At 38.0% G+C, this 22,508-nt stretch overlaps 1 protein-coding gene across 6 annotated transcripts in view; it reads left to right on the forward strand.

Moving 5' to 3' along the window:
* slc39a11 (solute carrier family 39, member 11) overlaps positions 1-22,508 on the forward strand; it is a 103,575-nt gene that overhangs the window by 8,196 nt on the left and 72,871 nt on the right. For 5 of the 6 annotated variants that reach the window (XM_047817917.1, XM_027159101.2, XM_027159100.2 and 2 more), the window contains exon 4: positions 4,556-4,714. The exons of the other annotated variant lie outside the window; for it this stretch is intronic. In XM_047817917.1, the coding sequence (XP_047673873.1) occupies positions 4,556-4,714 (159 nt within the window). The remainder of the gene's footprint in view (positions 1-4,555; positions 4,715-22,508) is intronic. 6 annotated transcript variants of the gene reach the window in all.

Here is a 22,508-nt window from a genome sequence, read left to right on the forward strand (position 1 = left end):
TTTATTTAGGTAGGCTGTCATATGTGGTGTGTTGTGTTTAATTACATTGGCCTTTTTATACTTTTCATCCAGTTTTTCTTTTGTTAAGAAGCATTTGTTTTACATACATATTTATTCTTGTTGAGATATTCAAGAAGCTTATGTGAGTGTTTTTATGACCTGATCGACCAAAAATCCTGTAATCTCCTGGCACACTGACCAAAGACTTATAGCAGTATATCAGTACATTCAGAACTCAGTTACATGCATGTGGTTGCTTTGGATCTTATACCAAATCTGCATTTACACCTCAGATGTAATAACAGAATTAAACACTATTCAGGAAGTTGCATAGAATTTGTGCTGTGCACACAGGGTGGAATTTGAGTAACTTAGAGAGAAACTTAAGCCCATGGTATTTTCTGAATGGAATGAGCCTGAGTGATGAACCCCTGCACTACTGTCTAATGCACACACATTACTAATTCATGACCCTCAATTTAGTCATGTTTATTCACGTTTCCTGCACAATTAACTTCCAGCATGCAATATAATAGGGTGTGCTGAATCACATGCTATAAGCTGCCAAATAATGAGGGAGGAAGCCAGAAATAAAATAAACTCAAATTTGCAATAGTAAGAAATTGTTCTGTTTTGAAGCATAGAAAACAACTTCAAGCACATTATCTGTATCTGAATATGTGTTGCTTTCCCTAACGCCACCGTCAATAAATTAATCCTAAAGGTCTGTTCTAATTGAGGGTTTTAGTAAAAATAATTCATACAGTGGCTCTATAATGCTTTCACAATAATTCTGCTCACAGTTCTTTTTTATTGGTATTGGCTTTTAATGTTTTATTTATGGACAGATCTTACCAGGAGTTGTTTTGTTAAGCAGATATAGTGTATATATATGTGCTCATTACACACCAGTGTTGTGATCGGAATTGATGTCACTTTATTGCTCTCTTGTATATCCATCTTTCCATCTTCTATCCATTCTCTGGTCCCCTGATGTAGAAAATGCCTTCAATAGAGAAATGGGATATAAAAACTGTAGTTTAAATTATATGTATATGAAAATGATTCGTGATGAAACAGTATTATTGTTCATTCTGACAGTGCAGTATATTGTTTAGTGTTGTACTGGCGATACATGTGAGAATCTAAGACATGCATGTTGAAATGTAATTTACTGCTATACTGATATTCGATCAGGGACTATATGAATGTGGACACCTGCCACCTATACTGTTAGGTCCATATATATTCAGATACAGATCCATTTTTGTTTCAACAAGTACCATACGCCGCACACTGAACAAAGCGGGGCTTTATGGGCAGAGGCCAAGGAAGACCACATTGCTGAAGAAAAGACTTTAAGGAAAAGAACACCATACCAACAGTCAAGCATGGTGGAGGATCCATAATGCTGTGGGGCTGCTTTGCTGCATTTGGTACTGGAGGCCTTGACCGTATCACAGGCATCATGAAATCAAAAGATTATCAAGCAATTCTAGAGCGAAATGTCTTGCACAGTGCAAGGGAACTTGGTTTGAGGCAAACATCATGGGTCCTCCAGCAAGATAAAGATCTAAATCACACCTCCAAAAGCATGCAGGAATGGTTGAAAGGGAAAAATGGACTGTTTTGAAATGACCAGCAATGAGTCCTGATCTCAATCCAATTGAAAATCTTTTGGGGGAACTGAAATCTGCCATTGGAGAAAGGAACCCTGCAAATGTTCAAGAGCTTGAGCTTGATACCACCCGAGAAGTGCAAGAAGCTTATAGATGGATATAAGAAACGTTTGAAGGCTGTCATCGCTGCCAAAGGGTGTGCAACCAAATATTAAGGAGGGGTGCCAATATTAGTGCACATGCTGGTTTTCTGTTTTTTCCTTTGGAATTACAATATCTATGTTAAAATAACAATTGTCTGTTAAATTACTTTGGACCTCCAGTTAAAAGATCCTGCTGATATAACTTTGGTATAGTGCCTTTATTTCTGAAGACATTTACTCAGTTATGCAAAACATGAAGGGGTGCCAATAATGGTGAGCAGGACTGTATATCTACCACGGGGTTACAAATGGAAATCTCATGAACAGGTGTAGTTTTTGGTCTAGGATTTGGAGCCCTGATGTTCTAAATAGTGTTTTTTATTTGGGTCCAATGTGAGAATGATGTGAATTTTTTTTATTTATCTAAGCATCTTATGAAATTCTAGTTTTATTTTACGTCTTTATTTGAAAAGCAAGGGAAAGTGATGTGAAGATGCACATTTTGAGGGAGATTTAAGTTATGGGAGTTCTGTTTGTCTCACTATTTTGATACGATGAGCCCTAAACTGACACAGAAATGCTGCGAGCGTGGCCTCATTAACTCTGTCTATGAGCTGAATGCAACACTGGGCTTGCCGTGGGCAGTAAAAGTCCTATTAATCTTTAATCGAGAGAGGAAACTGACAAGTTTTAACAATCTGTTTTTAAAGCATTATGGGTTTTTATCATAGGTCTCTAGCCAGACTAAAGCTATATCTAAGAATTAATTGCTGTTCGTCACTATTAAAAGATGCTGCACATTTGCCTGTGTAATGATGATGATAAATCGTCTTTAGACCTTTCATCTGCGTACTTGCTGAGGTCAGAGGGTGCTGCTGCTGTAATACCTAGAGCAATTTGTCTGATTTAGGAATTACAGCAGCAGCACCCCTTCACCTCAGCCAGTAAGCAGATGAAATGTCTAAAGCCGATTTATCATATCATCAGCTACTTTGTGGCTTCGGATGATCCAATAACTTTACAGAGGTTTTCAATTGGATTTCAGTTTTGGGGAACTTTTGTGTCGTCAATGGCATCAATGCCAGAGTCATCCAGAAACTGCTTAAGTACTCTGTCAGGTTGGGCATTACATTGCATCCACCCACTGTACCTGCATAAGGTCTGACAATCATCCCTGTACCAGACCATCACTGATCCAACACCAAATTGGTCATGCTGGATACATACAGAAAGGACTCAACACACATTCGCTCCACACATCCCTGCTCAACACTTCTCTGCTCAGCATTTCCCAATTCATCACATGCCAATTAAACACATATTATACACATATATCCCAAGGTGTTCAACGGACACTGTTTTTTTTACTGAGAGTGAAGATGAGCTTTATTGGACTTTATTGGGCCGATAACATCTAGAAATGAACACTGATATGTCACTAATAATGTCCATCATTGGTCAAGAATGTTTTTACTAGAAATGAGAATTTGTGCACAACAAAATGTTATCCAGTTTCCTCTTGGTTCTCGTCATTCTTGCAGGAAAGACAATAAAGAACTTAAGAGGACTGATGAATTATAAAAACTGATCAAGTAGGGTGTATGATGTTAGTGGTTGAATTAAAAGGTTTGCATGTTGAATGTGTAGAATGTTTGCATGCGGAAATGCTGCGTTTTCTATTCTCACCACAGAACTTGTTTATTGTAAAAAAAAAAGTGTGGCTGGTAATAATAATAAAAATAATAATAATAATAATAATATTGTAGGAGGGCACGGTGGCTTAGTGGTTAGCACTTTTGCCTCACACCTCCAGGGTAGGAGGTTCGATAACCGCCTCCGCCTTGTGTGTGGAGTTTGCATGTTCTCCCCGTGCCTCAGGGGTTTCCTCCGGGTACTCCGGTTTCCTCCCCCGGTCCAAAGACATGCATGGTAGGTTGATTGGCATCTCTGGAAAATTGTCCGTAGTGTGTGTGTGAGTGAATGAGAGAGTGTGTGCCCTGCGAGGGGTTGGCACTCTGTCCAGGGTGTATCATGCCTTGATGCCCGATGACGCCTGAGATGGGCACAGGCTCCCCGTGACCCGAGAAGTTCGGATAAGCGGTAGAAAATGAATGAATGAATGAATGAATGAATAATAATGTTTTCTTTCTTTTTTGTAGGAATGCAAAAGATATCTGATAAAGATCTGTATAACCCAATTATTGGGCTAAAATTCAGTTATATAATTTTTAACATGCAGTGTTTCCTGATGGATTGGGTACAGACATTTCCCATGTCATACACCTGGTTCCCCAGTATATATACTAATATATTTTACTTTAATACTGTAAAGACTCCCACTTCTTAAAAAGCCTTAAATGACAAAAGTTTTTCATTGTCTTATTACATCTAAAAGACATCACCTGCTTTCTTATTAGTGTGTGTTAGTGTACAATGCATTCTGTTAGGGCAAGAGGTGCAATATTGATTTTTTCCTTTCTTTTGATCAACCAAATACGATTATACAAATTATATATAATATAGTCATTTTATATATAATATAGAATAAACATTTCTGGATATTGTGGTAGTGTAATATAGTGTAGGAATGATCAAATATATTGCACAAATAGGGAGTAATTTGGAATAAAAAAATCTATCAGTGGTCAGATGTTATTGGGTAAACGAGGGCCATCGTTGATTGCAGAACATTTGTTATTGTAGTTATTACATTGATTCTGTATAATTTTATGCTTGATCATCTCATGTTTATTTATTTTTAAAAAAATATATATATATTTTTACTATCCATAGGTGATGTTGGCGGCCTCATACTGGTCCCTACTGGCCCCTGCTATTGAAATGGCAGAAGAATCTGGGAAATATGGGTCGTTTGCATTCTTCCCTGTTGCTATTGGCTTTTTCCTAGGAGCAGCATTTGTTTATTTTGCAGATCTAATGATACCATTTCTGGTGAGTAGTTGTTTGTTCTTTTGTTGCTGCTGATTCTTTGGGCTCTTCATCTTCATCTGCATTAGGAGGCCTCCTGGTGGGCATCTGATGGTTGGGTGAAAAATGAATCATAGTGGGATGCTTTGTGTAACTGGTTTGGGGTGGGGGTGGGGAGTTGTTTACACATATTTACATAAGTTTCTTTCAATTCCAGGTTGTAACACTTTAACATGTTATGTTTAAAGAGGTGAATACTTATTCAAGACCCTGGCAGAGAGCATTAAGTGGGGGAATAAACAGATAGGTCATCCACACACAAAACCCAATGTGGTAGATCACAAAGATGCTCAAATATAAGCAAAGAGAGAACCTGCAGTTCTTCTTTACAAGTTGCATGCATCAGTTGGACTGAATTGTACAGGTGGACAGATGTAATGAATATGTATGGCCTCAGTAAGTAAATAAATCTCACCCTGCTCACCTGAGCTGAATGTCTTATTTATTTTCTAGCACCTTCACAGATAATATTTGTTCAGCATGAGAGAAACTGATTTCTCATGGTACTTCATTTCTTATGAGTGGGCAAGTAAGAGTGTGCACAAATGGAGCAGTGAGGAATCAGCATTTCTCATGCTGTCTCTAATCCACATGAGCTGCACTTGGCTAGAACTAGTTGTGAAGTTTGGACAGCTGTTGGGTTTCTTTTTACTGGCACTTAGCAAACAAGAGCCTTACAAAAAAGAGAGATTGGTGAGCAACACCATCCCAGCAACCCCCAGCAGAGCAATTGCTACAGCCATGCATCAGCAGAGAACACATTTGCACTTTCATCATTCCCACTAGCGACTGTTGTGTCTCCAGGATAAGGAGCCAGAACAAGCTTCAGCAATTCAAGTGATGTGATCTCCAGCTGTTGCAGAATTGAGCATCCAGCAAACATACCCCTAGTAGGCTTTGTTATAAAGCTAAATCTTACTCCCTAGATTACTAATCAGAGCTGAATAATGGGCAACTGGCATTGTATCGTAGGCATGTTATGGCCTGCAATGGTCTGCATTGCAGACATAAATTATACTAGAATTCTTTACACTGGAAAGGACTGTGTACTGTCTCTTGGGATATTGTTTGACTACTGTGAATGATGTAGCCTTAATGTACAAAAAATCAGCTAGTTTTATTTGCATAGCCTTCTCAAACTAGCCAGTGGCACGTTGATTGAACACAAATGCCTGTGCTTTAAATTCCTCTGGTAACATGGGTAAAGTAAACATGAGGTCATCCTTGTATTGGATTTAAGTGTAATTGGGTAAATGATATTTACATGATTCTAGAGGGTTTCCTAGTAAATGTAACCTTACTGTTGGATACTTTAAAGGGGTGAAAATATTGATTGCCTTTTAATAATATTTTGTCAAATCCTTAATTAGTTACTAGATTAATCTCCCAGCTGTGACTCTCAATTCCACACATTCTCACAGAAGAATGTAGATTAAAATTAATAAGACATGATTACTGTAGTCATTTCAGCCTGTCTTGTGATTTTGTTTCTAACATATAGTTTTCTTATATTTTCTTACTTAAACATTTGTTTTTGAGAGTAAATGCTAATTTTGGAGCAGACTATAAGGACAGAAGTTGTGTGATTCATTGTTTGTCTCTTGACTTGTAGCCCCCAGTAATGATGAAGACTGTCCTGATGTTGATCAGCGCTGAGACACTGCAGTGTCAGTGAAGGCTCTTAAATTCAGTTTTGACCCTGTGGGGTTACTTCTTATTGCTGAAATGTATTCAGTACACACTCTGTACCGAAAGTAAGAGCCTCAAATTAGCTCTCTATCAGTGTGATTTACAGTGCATACATTCATTGCACAAATCAGTGTAGGATTCATAATATGAGATCACATTGAAAAACTTTCAGATGTAAGTACAACTGAATTTGGGAACAAATTGCCAAACATTGAAGGAAATCAATTTTGTCCCAAATTGAATTTATCTTGTAATATATGTGTGTTGCCAACCAACTAGCCACCACCAAAGCTTCCATAGTAACCAGTGAGAAACCCCCAGTGTTGTTTAGGCTCACCATGAAACACCATGTTGTTTATTTATGCTCTGTGTTCTCTCTGTGTTTACTTTAGAAAAGTTCTTTTTCTGGTATTTAATCTGCTATGACTCACTATTCAGCCTACTTATTATTATTTTGGATATTGTCCTGTTTCACACTAGTTTTATTATTTCAAAATTGTTAGCTCTGAAAAGTGCACAACATTAAACTCCATGATAACCCACACACTGACATTCCCTTCACACTGTTTATAGAAGCTGCTCCGTATTGGTTTGCTGTGGTGAATGGATCGGTATAATGAACTTACAAGATCTCAATAAATCATTGGAAATGCAAAAACTGACATTTAAAATGCTTGTTGTATATTAAAGCCTGTAATTTTGAGCACTACACAGTAGCAAGTACATTTTGGCAGAACCACATTAGACCAGCAGCGTGAACATGAGACGTGACCTGAAAGTGTTGACCTGTATTTTAGTGCTTGTTATTTTTGTGCTGCTCTTATATTTTCATCATTGAGTCTTTGCAGGAAGTCATAAGACAGTGGAGGTCTTTGTCCTGTGGAGGCCCTGTTCATTCCTACTTTATCTTTGGTTCGTATAAACACTGAACGATAGCTCCTCATATTCTGAATTTTAAATCATCATGTGTTATAGTTTTAGGCACTGATCCTATTTTAGAACTTTATATTAGTGTTCTCTAAATCATGCTTTTGCAGATATGTGTGAGAAAAATTTATGTCCTGTCTGTAACTTTTATTTACGCTGCTGCATTATATATTGCAATGTATATATTGCATCATATCTTTAGATAGAGAAATAAAGAGTACTAAACAGCATGTAGTCAGACTGCATTGTGGGTAATTTAGGAACAGTTTAATCCCAAGTGAAAATAGACCAACGTTTTTTAACGATGTTTAAACTAAAAACTCAGAATTTCATTACAAGATAAATTCTGACCTGAAGACCGCGTGTTGATTAGAAAGATTAATATGGATGTCTGGGAAACACGGTATTGATCACACATTCAGAGGAGATGTAATGTGGTGGTGTGTTTTCTGTGAAGAAGAAAATGGGGACTCTCGAAGTGTAGCAAATGAACTTTAATAGCTGTAGTTAGGAATTCATGCTGGGACATTAAAGTGCTCTGAGCATTAAAGTGCTTTGTGAGAATAGAAAATGCACTTTGTGCATGGAGCTGCTTTGTGCACAGGCGCATTGTCATGCTCTGAGTTCCATTATAAATTGTAAGCTATGCATTGAGTAACATATTAAAGGCAAAAAAAATTTGCATTAAGGTGGGATATTTAAGTTCCAATGGGTGGAGCAATGGGTGGAGGCACAAAGAAAGCTTTTAGCATTAATGTCAGTCTTAAATCCACTGGTATATTAAGTTTGCAGTCTAAACACATATTCTCATGAAAGAGGGGGAAAAAATAAATTTCAGCTACAATTGGTCTCATGTGCGTTCTATAAATGAGGCATTAAACGTTTGATGTGATTGATGAGTTCTGTGCGAGTCCATAAAGAAAATATAGAAATGTGTCTCAGTATAATAAAAGGATTCCAAAAGGCATGTAAACTATATTTATATATTCCATACTCATTTGAAATTCTATAAATATTAATTTATAATTGTTTTAATTTCAAACTTTTGACAAGATTGCATTGATCCTGGACAGATAGAAATTTAATTTCAATCAAATTGCATTTGATTTTTTTCTTACTAGGATGAAAATACATATGTGATTAGGGGAAAATTTTGGGTCTGGAAAGTTGTGAATAATTCATAGAGTAGCAGAGCTTTTAGGCTTATTTATTCATGCTATGTATATGGAGCTGATTCCAGGCAGTGCATGTAGCATCTGAGTGTGTGACGGGACAAAGGAAAGGCTAAGCAGTGTGTTTGCGTCTGAATAATCAGCACCTGCTGAAATGTCAGCTTGTAGATTGAGCCTGAGACACACACACACACACACACACACACACACACACACACACACACACACACACACACACACACACACACACCTGTTTATAAGAAAACCAGACCAGATCAGCCATCAGGCAGATGGAAAGGATTGAGAAGAAAAAGTAAAAATGAAAAAGAAACTAGTATATTTGAATGGACTGGAGACAAAATGGACTATAGAAGTTCTTAAAAGGCCCGAGCTAACATATGCTGGTGACTGTTTACTAATGGTTACAGTTTTCATCACTAGTCATTTAATTGAGAATCCACATTAGCACTCGCACACAACAATGTCTTCAACAATGTTGCCCCTCTGTATTTCTGCCCTTGTGAACGCTGTCCTTTAGTCACTTTGCCTCAGACCGTTATTCTCTCCCCTGCGCTGCTTTGTGCTTCGTCACCTGGAACAGATTGTCAGCATCAGTACTAACCTTTCATATCAGTCTCTTCACCACTGGGGTACTAACTGTTCAGCAGGGAGGAAGGGCATGAGACGTGTGTGTGTGTGTGTGTGTGTGTGAGTGTGTGTGAGTGTGTGTGAGTGTGTGTGAGTGTGTGTGAGTGTGTGTGAGTGTGTGTGAGTGTGTGTGAGTGTGTGTGTGTGTGCGCGCGTGTGTGTGTGTGTGTGTGTGTGTGCGCATGCGTGCGTGCGTGTGTTTGTGCGTGTGTGTCCTTTCAGGTGGAGTGGAGTTCTCTGAGGGTCCATCCTTGGTGAATATAGCAAATGATGACGCTGCACTCTGGCAGTTCAATTTGCCCGCATGGCTGAATGGAGAATGGCTTTATTAGAAGGAACACATCACACACTTCTGCAGCACAGTTGACCTGTAACTGAGAGCACAGGCAAACTGCAATTAAATCCCAGTCACTGACAATTTATGTGTCTAGTGGTGAAAGGTACATGCCTTGTCTTTGGAAATGATTGCTATTAAAGCGATAAAGACATATAGATGTTACAGCTCGAAACCCATTCTCTTTATAGAATCTCAAACTTGTTCATTTCCTTAGGATACATTCCAGTCCATGCTTTACTTTGCAGTGACACATATTCAGCATTAGAGATGTACTAATCATGGGTCAGGGCAGATATTGGTCTGATGCTGGGATTACTAAATCTGACATATTTTTTGATCCCTTCCATGGACACTGCATGGCCAAAAACCATGTGCATTAATAGAGTCATTCCTGTTTGTTGTTTCCTCTTTGCAGCCATGGTCATGCTGGAACATGTTTGTGCCCCTTAGCTCCAGTGATAGGAAATCTTTCTAGACAATTGTGTTTCTAGCCTTGTGGTGAAGACATACACATGGTCAACGTTGTGAATGTTTATATGCTTTGAGTTTTCTGCTGCTTGTGTCTTTCTTCCTCTTCTCAGTCAATCTGGAGTCGGTGGGTTTGCTTGTTTTCTGCCAACATGGCTACTCCAGAGAGAGCTCATTTATAAAAGATTTATTCCATCAGTGCTGAGAACAGATACCACCTGTAACCCAAGTCTCAGCTGAAGAGGAATGACTGTGTGTATGCATGCGCATGCATGTGTGTGCGTAAGTGTGTGTATTCGTGGGTACAGATGTGAGTATGTGTGTGCATGTGCATGTGTGAGAGTGTGCATATGTGTGTGTCTGTGTATACACTTGAGAGTGTTACTGATCAGTTTCTTTGTGACTTTGCATTTATTGTCTTCATCTTTCCGCTATACGCTTGTGAATGCCCCTGACTGGAGCAGGTTGTGCTTGACGACAAGCATGCAGCAACAAGTGCCATGACAACCGCCTCCCTATCTAATAGAAGGTGGCATTTGATTCTAATGTTTTAGAACATGTTTCTGTGGCCTCATCACCTTGTCTGTCACATGGTCATGATTGTGAACAACTTGAGGCAGTCAGTTTCGAGGAAATAAATTTGAGCTCTCTAGTCATGTTGCAGATGTGTAACACTGAACAGATGAAGAAGCAGATGTTTTATTGTGTCATCGCTGTTGTTCTCCAAAATTTATTCTAATTGATGTGATATGTTTATCCCTCTGTAATCATGTGGATGCATTACAATACTCTCTTAGCTGTAGTGCTCACACTTCCACATTTGTTGATCATGCTGTAGATGCCAAGCCCTGTCCTATCTGAGAGAAAACTCTTACAGTTATAAAGTGATAGCTAACCTCATGCAATAATGTGTGGTGAGTTAGGTAGCTAATTACAACCATTAATACAGAAAACAAACATGTTTGAATAATCCATATTTTTTTGTGACCTTTTTGTGCATGTCTGTGATTCATGGTGGTCTACCTTTTGAGTCACATGTAATAGATATTCTTTAACTGGCTAGCATCTGTACATTGTCTTGTTTAATCATGGCACATATGTAATGGAGCAGACATTGTAGTGTAAGGAATTGTTATCTGTTTAGCTATGAATGAAAAATGTCTGGTGAGACTATAGTTGGTGAAGAGCTGCACCGGACCTGGTTATGTTAGAGTGTGTAGACTCAGATTTACATTTACATTTGTGGCATTTAGCAGACACCTTTATCCAGAGTGACTTACAACTGAGCAACTGAGGGTTAAGGGCCTTGCTCAGGGGCCCAGCAGTGGCAGCTTGGTGGACCTGGGGTTTGAACCCATGACCTTCTGATCAGTAGCCCAACACCTTAACCACTGAGCTACCACATCCAAATGGAACTGATGTATGTAAGTTTATCAGAGGTTTTGGGATTTCTCGCTTTTGTTTTACATGCACTTGTGGGCTGTGTTTATGTACAACACTGCCAAACTGTGACTAATGTTAACAGTGAGGAAGATTTCATTTCTTGCACTTGTTTGGCTGTGTTCACATAAATCTGTCCTTAAGCATGTTTAACAATGTGGTCTTTTAAAGTGTTAAATGTAGTTAAAATAAAAATCATGACTCATAGTTAAAATGTGAGAAATGAGCATGTAGGTGGATTCAGAAGCTCTGTACTTCTTTTCCTACTCCTAATATAAACCATGCTGTAATTTCAGGTGTCTTAACAGTTTCCATCACGGTTAATGTGCATGGGCCCAGACAAGAGAAGTAGAAAAAGGAAATTGCAGAGGGTTTTATCTACACATTGAGCATGACCTCCTGATGTCATCTCTTTATTCATGTTCTGAGAATTATCTTGAATTTCTCTGAAGCTGGTAATTACCATCAGCGCTGGATTCACTGTTTGAGAAATTCTTAGTTTAACAGCACATTTTCTTCCAAATGCCACAGAATTTCACACATCATTATATTGCTGCTTTTTTTCTATTTTTCTTTGAATAGTTATAATTTGATTGGTAATAATCAGGTGATTTTGCATGTCATACGTCAGTTGAAAAGCACAATTACAAAGCATATAGACTTTTTTATTTGGCTTTGTTTTATTTATTATTATATTATTTATTCACTTATTAGTTTTATTAGGTAATTACATTTTACCTATTAATATTCCAGGCCAATTCCCATCCATTATGCATCTCTCCACTTTAACACTGCTCATCACATATCTAATGGTATTAAACCTGCCAACCTGTAACATCCTACAGTTAATCTGTATAGAAATCTCAGTCAGTCTATAATTAACTCGGAAGTTGTCAACGTACCGTATATTCACTCTTTTTTTATTTGTGGTAATTTTCAGTGTTTTGTGAGTTTATTGTGCAGGTTTGTGATACTATTGGGTTAAGTCCTATTACACCTGTTGCTTTTGTGGCTGAATCTTCCTTTTGGGGATTAATAAATTACTTTAGTCTACTCATTCACATGAAGGTACCAACCAGGGAAGGTGGAGGCTATCATGTGTTTCCCCAGAGACAAGTGAAGCCAGCCAGCCTTTTTATGGTCATGGTGCGCTGTTACACACTCAGAGGAAAACTCATGATTGGCTAGTGTCACAGTTTAGCACTTGGCAGATGCTATTTATCCAGTGAGACATCCAGATATTCTTTGTAGTCTTCTTCAGAAATAAATATTAATGCTAACACACTGTTAGAGAGGAGCTATACCAAGGTGATACAGAGAAGGTGATAAAAAAAAACCTTTGTGCTTACTGAAGTGCTTAGAGAGGTGCCTCCAGAGCCCTCAGTTCGATCGTGAGATTGACACTGTCGAGTTTCACATGTTTAAGTGTGTGTGTGTGTGTGTGTGTGTGTGTGTGTGTGTGTGGGTGTGGGTGTGTTTGTGTGTGGTGGGGATCTCTGGGATTGACTGATGTCTGGAATGAATTTCTCTCATGCACAGTGTTCTGATATTAGGTTCATCAGGTTTATTATCCCTGTTTATTATTATGCAGTCTGCTGATCGGGTAAATCACTTCATTCCACCACCTAGGATCCAGAGTGGAGAAGCACTGGGAACAGTCTTTGTTTCATTTGTGTACATTGAAGGTAACCATAGAGAGTTTTGTATCATCTATGTTTAATCTGATGCTTTAACAGGAGGCCAGTGCAGGAAACACAGCAGTGAGATGTGGGAGAACTTAGGGAGATAGAAAAAAAGCTGTAGCTGCATTCAGTAGGGATGGCACGCAGGAGTAGTGCTGCTAGGATAACAAGGGACTGAACAAGCACTCTCAGTTCCCTTAATAGAGAGATAAAGGGCCGGATGCTCATGTTGAAACCCGCGGCAATGTCTTTTGTGGGATCACCTATCCTTAAGAGCTATACAGTTAAAATTGAACTGAATTGTATGCCTGATTTGGGTTAGCAGTAAGAGGAGAAAAGAATAGCTGGTTATCCAGAACTACATTAACTTTTAATAAAGGGACTAAGTGGGAGGAAAAAGGGTCCTCAACCACCTCACAAAGTAATAGCATACTGAAAATAAAATGAAGGAGTGAGAGAGCTGAGGCTGTGTCTTTCTACACTTCTCCAGGGTTTCGAAGAAATCTGCAGAGGAAACAAAGCTGGTTAAGATATTAAGATATTCCACTCTCACGAGTCAAAGTTTTAGTGCTGAGGAACGTAACTGAGATGCCTACTCAATTAACTGGAAATTGCTCTCATTTCTACATACATGTGGGATTACTCAATTAAGACTGTGCAGTAAATTAGTTAGCTACAATAACTGTAATTTATAGTGCTAATTTCTGAGAATCTTAGAGAATAAGTGAGTGCTTAACATTCTGTGAAGAATTAATAGCTTTTATGAAGCCTATTGTTCAGTTCAGCATATTTGTAGCTGACAGTAACTTTTTGCAGTTTTAACGTTGGCTGGACGTGTGTGTGTGTTGCTCATGCTGTGGCCATGTTTATGGTATATGATAAAAAAGATTAAAGCAGAAAGACAGAGTATATGACTGTCATTAAATGGCACCTTCATAGAAAGGCACCCATCAGTGAAAACCTGCCTAAAATATCTCAGGAAGTCTCAGGAACTTCACAAAGATTATACTACCTTCAGAGACCCCAACAGGTTGAAAACCTGAAAAAATCTGTTCAGTATCTCATCTCCCATCTGCAGTTAATAACACTTTGCATCTGTGATGAATTGCTATCCATGCTCAGGCAGGTAGTGTAAGTTCTTGGGTTGGTGACTCTGGGGCACAACCATAATGGTGTAATGTAGAATTCTGTAAAACTGTGTTTCCTTTTCAGAGGTTCCAGGTAAAAATACCAAGTAAAAAATGTTAATCATCCAGAGAAGTATTGAGAAATGTGAAGACTGGAAACTGAGAAGTTTTTCCTTTTGTCTATTTTATAAATTTCTTTATTTTTTATTTTTTTGGCTATTGCCACTAGGGTTTGCCACAGGGGATCATTGGCACAGGTTTTATGTCAGATGCCCTTCCTGACCCAACCCTCCCATTTTTATCAGGACTGTTTCAGTGCATTACCGCACTGTCTGTGTACCGACTGTGTACTGACTTGTGCAACCCCAGCTGTGGCAATGAGTGTGTGGAATGCTAGCTGCTAATTAATAATTGTAAATTTTATAAAATTCTGGACCTAAATCCTAAGTAAAAGGCTAATTATTCTGAATAGTAGATGAGTGGTTAAACTCAAAAGCATTTATTATTTTAAACATCTTCTATGCTCGTGCCCACTCTGGAAGAAAAGAGACTTGGAGCTTACAAAAAAAAAAATCAAAATGAATGAGGAAGATGCATCTAAATCTTTACTGTTCTGTCTCGCTTCTAGTTTTCTGCAGTTAAGCTCTTGATGTTTATTAAATGCCCAGTGAGGCAATCTTTGAGTAACATTATTTAGGTAATATTCTGGCTCAGCTAGTACTAAAGTAATAAATACTGGATGTATTTATTAACTTGTCACACACCTTTCGTGTGTTTATGCCTTTAGATTTTAAGCCCTGCATGTGTTTCTTCAGTATTGATAACCTTCTTGTTATTCCTTTGGGGGTCACCATTTTCTGCCTGTATTGTGGAGTGCTGACCAGGTTGATAAATGCAAAGCTTGCTCGTGCATTTCATGTGTTACTTTCCATCCACAAACAGTCTAGTGTGTCCTGGCTCTTTCCCCACATTGTATGGTATATTCACACTACATTCTGCTGTTGTTGTGTTTAGATTGTAGATGTTAACATTGTTAATTACTAATTAATTATTAGCTTTCCATAAAGCCCCTTCTTTTGGGCATTCTTCTGTTCTACAGGGTTTATAAGTTTTCTTATTCCTTGCATTAAGTAGAATTCAACAGCTCTGATGTCCTCATCAACTGCTGTTTTTAGAGTGGTTTTTAGAGTGAAAGAAACATTGAACAGCCAGTTGAGACATTACTTGCACAGCAAAGTTAAGTCATGAGTTTTAATAAGATGTGGCTTGAATCATTTTCTGCATATTTACTTTCAGTTCTCAGTCGAGAAAATTCCACCGTGAACCCAAGTACTGAACACGACTGGGTGGCACAGATTTATTTAACACGACTGGGTAGCACATGCTCAGCTTGCTGTTGCCATGGGGAATGGAGGAGGGCATGACATGTGAGTCTCCACAGCTGACGGAAATGGAGATCCTCCATCCACAGCTTAGAAGTCTTTCTTTGTGGCATCTTCCTCACTGCACTCTATCATTCAGTGACTTGTTACGGGTGTTAAAATTGTAAAAGCACATAAAATTTTATTCGGAAAATTGTCTTACGACAGATTTTAATTCATACTATTACCTAATTTCCTGTCCCTAGGACGAGACAACAACAGAACGAGAAAAGATGTGTGCTTCAGACATGTTCATCACATCACATCACATCACATCACATTAATCCATTGTTTAGCCATCTCCCATTTTGTTTCATTTCAGTTATTGTATTTTAGAATATTGAATCTTTTACTCATTTGAAAAAAAGCAAATAGGACATATTTTTTTCCTGTAGCAAAAGTATATTTCATCTGTACACACAACACACAACTGTATCATATTCAATTAGATTTCATCTTGTACTTGAAGATGTAAGCTACTTATAATAAATTAACTGCATTACCTAATGTGTAATGTTATGTACCATGGATCAGGTAGGGTTGCTTTGGACAGCATGCTTTGTTTCACTTTGGAGGAGCTTATCAATACAGCTGTAATGAAAGTTAATTTCATTGTTGTTGTTGAGTTGCAATCCCTCATTAAAGGCTGAAAATAGTTGATCATTAATAACAATATACTGGATGAAAGCCTAAGCAGTGTTTGCTGCATTGTTGTGGGCATTAAATTCCTTGTGTGGACTTTTATGATGGTACAGTGTTTTCATGAAATGCATCATGACTAGCAGAATACAGACCCTGAGAATACAGACCCTGGACGTGGATGTACCCAGAACTAAATGACATTTAGTGTCATTGTTTTACGCTCATCTCTAGCACTGTTTGTAATGACCATTTTACTTTCAGATCAATTGCTTTCACACAGTCTGTAAAATATACTGTTTACACCTCCATAAGATGTTATTAGGTTAGTTTTTGTGTTGGAGGAAGACATTGTAATTCCTTCTCTTCAGTCTGACTTGCTTTGACTGGCATCATGCACTGTCATTGTGTGTGTGTGTGTGTGTGTGTGTGTGTGTGTGTGTGTGTGTGTGTGTGTGTGTTAGCCTGACAAATTACATTTTTATATTGAGAACATATATATGGTTGAATGAGACACTGGATATATTGTATATTGGTTGCTACTTAAGACTCTGATATCAGTATCACTGAAAAAGGTTGGATTAGTTATTTCCTTTCTTGGATATACAGTATTATGTCCCCATGTTCTCACAGAGATAGCAGGAGCTATTATTGTTATTATTATTATTATTATTATTATGAACACTGTTTACCGCATTTTCCCTTTCACTACTGAGCTATATGTAGAAACCCTTAAGATGATGGATTAAAAGTAAAGACTCCTTATTCCTGTGAGACAGAGTTTACTTACTATTCAAGTGCCTGCTCTTACTCTATGTGCTGCTTAACAAAATCCATTTCAGTTTCAATATTTTTACACAGAATTGACTGATGACTGATTTCTGCTTTTTTTAAGTGGGTGTATGTATTGGAAAAAATTATACTGGAGATTTTTTCCAGTCCTAAGAGTAAATGAGAACTAGCTCTCAGTGGGTTGATTGCTTTGATTGTTTATATGCAGATGCTTTGCTAGTTAATGCTTGAAGTAAATTATTGAGGCTTGATTTGTGTTTCTAAAAACCTGTAACTCTTATTGAGAGCTTTATTAGGAACACTACACTCTTAATAAGATTGGCTCACCCTCTGCTCACAATTAATCTCAGTTGTTCATGGCATGGAAACTTTCTTTTGAGATTCTTGTCCATGTTGCCAGAGAGATTCTCGTTCTCTGTTACCATGGCCATGGAGTTTTCAGGTTCACTTTCATGCTGTGAGTCTTACCAGTATACGGTGCTGGGTCCAAGGTCTCTACCGCACAGACACGCTTCCGTTTTCTCAAGATGCTGACACTGATTTTTTTTAACAGTTGTCTTTCACATGAGTAAATCAGCAGGTTTAATAAGTAAGTCTTAAGTATTAGACAGTTTTATTAATGAAAAATGTAATTTCTGCTATCACAGAAGGAAGAATATAACAGAATAGGGAGGTACGTTAGCCAAAGAGTGTAATGGAAAGCTATTTAATTTAGTAATGCCTACTTTATTAGTATATTAATCTGTACAATAGATGTTCAAGGCTGTTATTTTAGTGAATTTGTGCAAACTATTTTCTGACCAAATCAAATTATTTTTAAGCTGAAGCTTTCTGAGAAGCCCCCACAGTCCCCTGACTAAACATCATTAGCGAGCTGTGATATCTGCTAAAGGGGTTATTACTAAGTACTGACCTAGAAGAGTGTTTAATATTCATTCATTTTTTCTTCTCTTTCAGTTCATCAGATATAAAGCAATTTCTTCATTTATATTTGCCAGAAATACTTTATTATGTCTTCTGCATATGTTTGTATCTTTTCACTTTCAAACGTGGAAAGAAAATGTGTTTCTAAAAAGTGATGTCCAAACCTTAGCATACTGTATGTATTTGATTGAGACACAGATATAGTTTGTTCAGTCTCTTGTGGACATGGTGTCACATTATGCTACACTCTCTCCTCTGTTTGTAAACACCCCCCCCCCCACACACACACATCACACCCCTCAGTAAGCTTTTACTGTGTTTAAAATCAATATGCCAAATGAACACAGGGTACTAACAGCAGCTGTTTTTCATATGCATAGTTACCAGCAGGTATAAACCTCCTCAGGAGGCTTTGAGGGGAAAAAAAGGCCCTGATTACGTCCTCACATGAGCAACTGAGGATCACTGCACTGCCTGCCTGACTGACTGTTTCTCAATTCAGTACAAATGAGTTCTCTCACAAACAGCCAGAAATGAAACTACTTGATGAAGCCTGACCTTTAATTTTCAGAGCTGACTTTAGAAGTAACCCTCTCAATTTTTTCACCATCTGATAAGCTCCTGAATCTCCTCTTGTTGATTGATTTCACCCAAGAACTCAATTCTCAATGGCTATTTGTTTCATGGTAGGTGGCATGTTTTTCACACACGTGGGCTGAAGGAGAGAGCTAAGGGTTAAATGAGCTAAGGGCTGGGCCTGCTTTGTCATGCTTTTTCTTGCACCAAATTATACAAGAAGAAAATTTTAAGACTTTGAGCTTTTTCCTGAACTGTTAAAGTTAAAGGGCATCATAATCATTAGGACATTCAACTGAAACAATATTATATCCATAACTTTTCATCTCCTTCTCTTTCTTAAATATTTGAACTCCTATGCAGACATGTAACTGAGGTCACATACAGTGGCTGCTGATTATCACAGGTCAATAACTCTTTTAAATCAGCCAGCAGTGCTGTCCTTTATTTGTAAGGTGGTATAGCATGTTTGTGTAAGAATTGATGTTTCTGGGTTTACTTACGTGATTAACACACAGTGTACCGTGACCTGGAACAGGAACAGGTTTTGATTTGACAGACCTCATCAATACTACAACCATCCATTTGCACCTTTCGATCTTTCTTCAGAAATAACTCCTTGTTTAAAGCCCGATTTCTGAAAACTCACTGCATTTGCACATTACTTCCTCTTTCATTGCAGATTATTTTGGTCATATTGTACTGTTCTTAAAACCGAAGGAAATAAGTGAAAGAAGTGAACATGAAGAGAAAGTCTCATGGCATCCTGTGTGTTCAAATGATCTTTTTTGTTTCAGTGCCTTATCACTGTGGAGTAGGTGCTAATGTGTCCCAGTGTAAATTGGGCTGCAGATTTTATTCAGCCAACTCAGGCTCAAATTGACCTTTTTGAAGCCTTAAAAACAGATAAATGCTTGAGGCAAACAAAAAAAATTGCTTGTGAACTCCAATTTCTAATGTACAAAAAAGCTGATGACCACGTTAAGTCAGGAGCTGGCTATAAAACTCATCCCTAATGATTAACACTGTTATATCCTAGGTGCTTTAGATGAATTAGGATGAAATGAAAGACAGATAAATGATAAATTTGGATATATACACACATGGACAAAATTGTTGGTACCCTTCGGTCAATGAAAGAAAAACTCACAATGGGCACAGAAAAAACTTTAATATGACAAGAGTAACGTTAAGCAATGAAAGTCAGACACTGCTTTTCAACCATGCTTCAACGGAATTATTTAAAAAAATTTTACATTTACAGCATTTGGCAGACGCCCTTATCCAGAGCGATGTACATAAGTGCTTAAATCTCTAACATTGAATACATTAATGCTGGTTCACTAGGTTACATACTTAAGATACCATGAATTTAAAACATTTGTTCAAAGTTACAATGAAAAAGTGTCAAAGGTTTTTTTTTTTTAAATAAATGCAAAAAATAAGGAAAGAAGTGCTAGTTGAAGTGTTTCCTGAATAAGTAGGTCTTCAACCGCTGCTTGAAAATAGCCAGTGACTCAGCTGTCCGGACCTCTAGGGGAAGTTCATTCCACCACCTTGGTGCCAGAACAGAGAAGAGTCTTGTAGTATACTTGCCTCTTACTCTGAGAGATGGTGGAACCAGTCGAGCAGTGCTGGTAGATCGGAGGTTGCGGGGTGCAGTGCAAGGAATGATGAGGGCTTTGAGGTAAAAGGGAGCTGGTCCATTTTTGGCTTTGTAGGCCAGCATCAGTGTTTTGAATCGTATGCGTGCAGCTACCGGAAGCCAGCGGAGGGATCGCAGCAGCGGGGTGGTATACGAGAACTTTGGCAGGTTGAAAACAAGCCGGGCAGCTGCATTTTGGATCATTTGCAGAGGACGGATTGCGTTCATAGGTAGACCTGCCAGCAGTGCATTGCAGTAATCCAGTCTAGAAATGACAAGAGACTGAACAAGTACCTGAGCAGTCTGTGTGGACAAAAATGGCCGAATCCTTCTAATGTTGTAGAGAAGAACCTGCTGAAAGGTCAAGGAGGATAAGGACGGATGACAGTTTGGCTGATCTAGCAGTATGTAGCTTCTCAGAGACATCCAAAAGGGCTGTCTCTGTAGAGTGAGCTGCTTTAAAGCCAGACTGTTTGGGATCTTGGAGGTTGTTCTGTGAGAGATAGACAGACAGTTGATTATAGACAATGCGTTCAAGAATTTTTGAAAGAAATGAGAGAAGTGATACCGGTCTGTAGTTACTGATGTCTGATGGATCCAGAGCAGGTTTCTTTAGGATGGGAATAACCATTGCTCTCTTGAAAGTAGTTGGTACCTGTGGTACACGTCCAGGGAGGTTGGCTGCAGTCCCATGGATCTTAAATTTCTGAATAATATGTGCAACTGTAGTCACAGGAACATCTAGCTGCTTGGAGATGGTCTTATAGCCTTTACCTTTATCATTCTTGTCTATAATTTTCTTTCTAATCTCCCGAGACAACTCTCTCCTTCACTTCCTCTGGTCCATGTTGAGTGTGGTACACCTCATGTCACCAGACAACACAGTGACTACCTGGAGCCCTATATATAGGCCCACTGACTGATTAGAAGATTGTAGACACCTGTGATGCCAATTAGTGGACCCTTTGGTCACATTATTTTCAGTCTTTTCTAGGGGTACCATATTTTTTGTCTAGGCCTGTTCCATGAGTTTATTTTTTAAAAGAATTCAGTTGAACCATGGTTGAAAAGCAATGTCTGACTTTCATTGGTTAACATTCATAGAATTTTTATTTATTATTAATGTGACCATTGTCAGTTTTTCTTTCATTGACCGAAGGGTACCAACAATTTTCTCCACGTGTGTATATATCACAGTGATATATATTCTTTCTGTCTTTACAAAGTGAAAGGCTAAAAAGCAAATTGAGCATGAATAAATAATCATAAAAATACACAATTATAAGACTTTTATAAGCAATAAAACTGTAGTAGAGAGCCATTATAATGTGTTCCAAGGAACTGAAGGAGACGGTATTAACCACAAGTAAAATCAGAGATGTAGCAATGAGTAATTTTATAATGATACTACTACTACTACTAATAATATATTGGTAAAGTAGAAAAAAACACAGAGACAAAATATTTCTTGAAGTAGATCTGTTATAGTACGATTCCAGATGATTGCAAATTTCCAGCTGATTTAAAGCAGGATTGCACATGTATTAGCATGCGTTAGCATATATTTGCATACATTAACACTGATGTTCAAAGAAAGTGGAATAAAATAAAATAAAAGGACTTTCCATGGTTGTTTGCTTTGTTAAATCACACCTTTAATTACTGTCAGATAACAGATGAAAATAGCTTTGGACATAAAAAGCCTCACTCTCAGTCCTCAGTCACAGTAGACATTTACTTATTAGTGCTGCTGCATATTTACATTCTACTGTCTCTGGATGTCTGCATGAAGGAATTAGCTGTACAATACAACACAATGTAGTACATATACACTTAAATATTTCATCACGGGGAAGCTGCCTGTGTATGTACCAATAAATGCTATTATACTCACTTTGTTGGACTAATCTGAAAGGCATATTATTTGTAAGAGAGAAGTTCTGATCTCTGGAGGGAAATCTGATTAACTGTGTCCCGATAAACATGTTGTCACCTAATAAACATAAGAAATACACTTTCTTTCTATACACTATCCGTTCAACTATATTTTTATGATAATGGCCTGAAAACATTGTGTGTGCTCCCCATCTTTAACACAAGTTCATATCAGAGGAATTAAAGCCCGAACGTTCATGTTAACAATTTCCCTTCACTCTATTCTACATTAATATTTGAATTTCAGAAATCTCATGTTTATAACGAGCTGCTGTTATTTTAGCCTCAGTCTCTTGCTCTGTGGCTTGCCCTTTTATGGTGTAATTGTATCTTTTG

The sequence above is a fragment of the Tachysurus fulvidraco genome, chromosome 8 (assembly GCF_022655615.1).
Source record: "Tachysurus fulvidraco isolate hzauxx_2018 chromosome 8, HZAU_PFXX_2.0, whole genome shotgun sequence".
Lineage (NCBI taxonomy): Eukaryota > Metazoa > Chordata > Actinopteri > Siluriformes > Bagridae > Tachysurus > Tachysurus fulvidraco.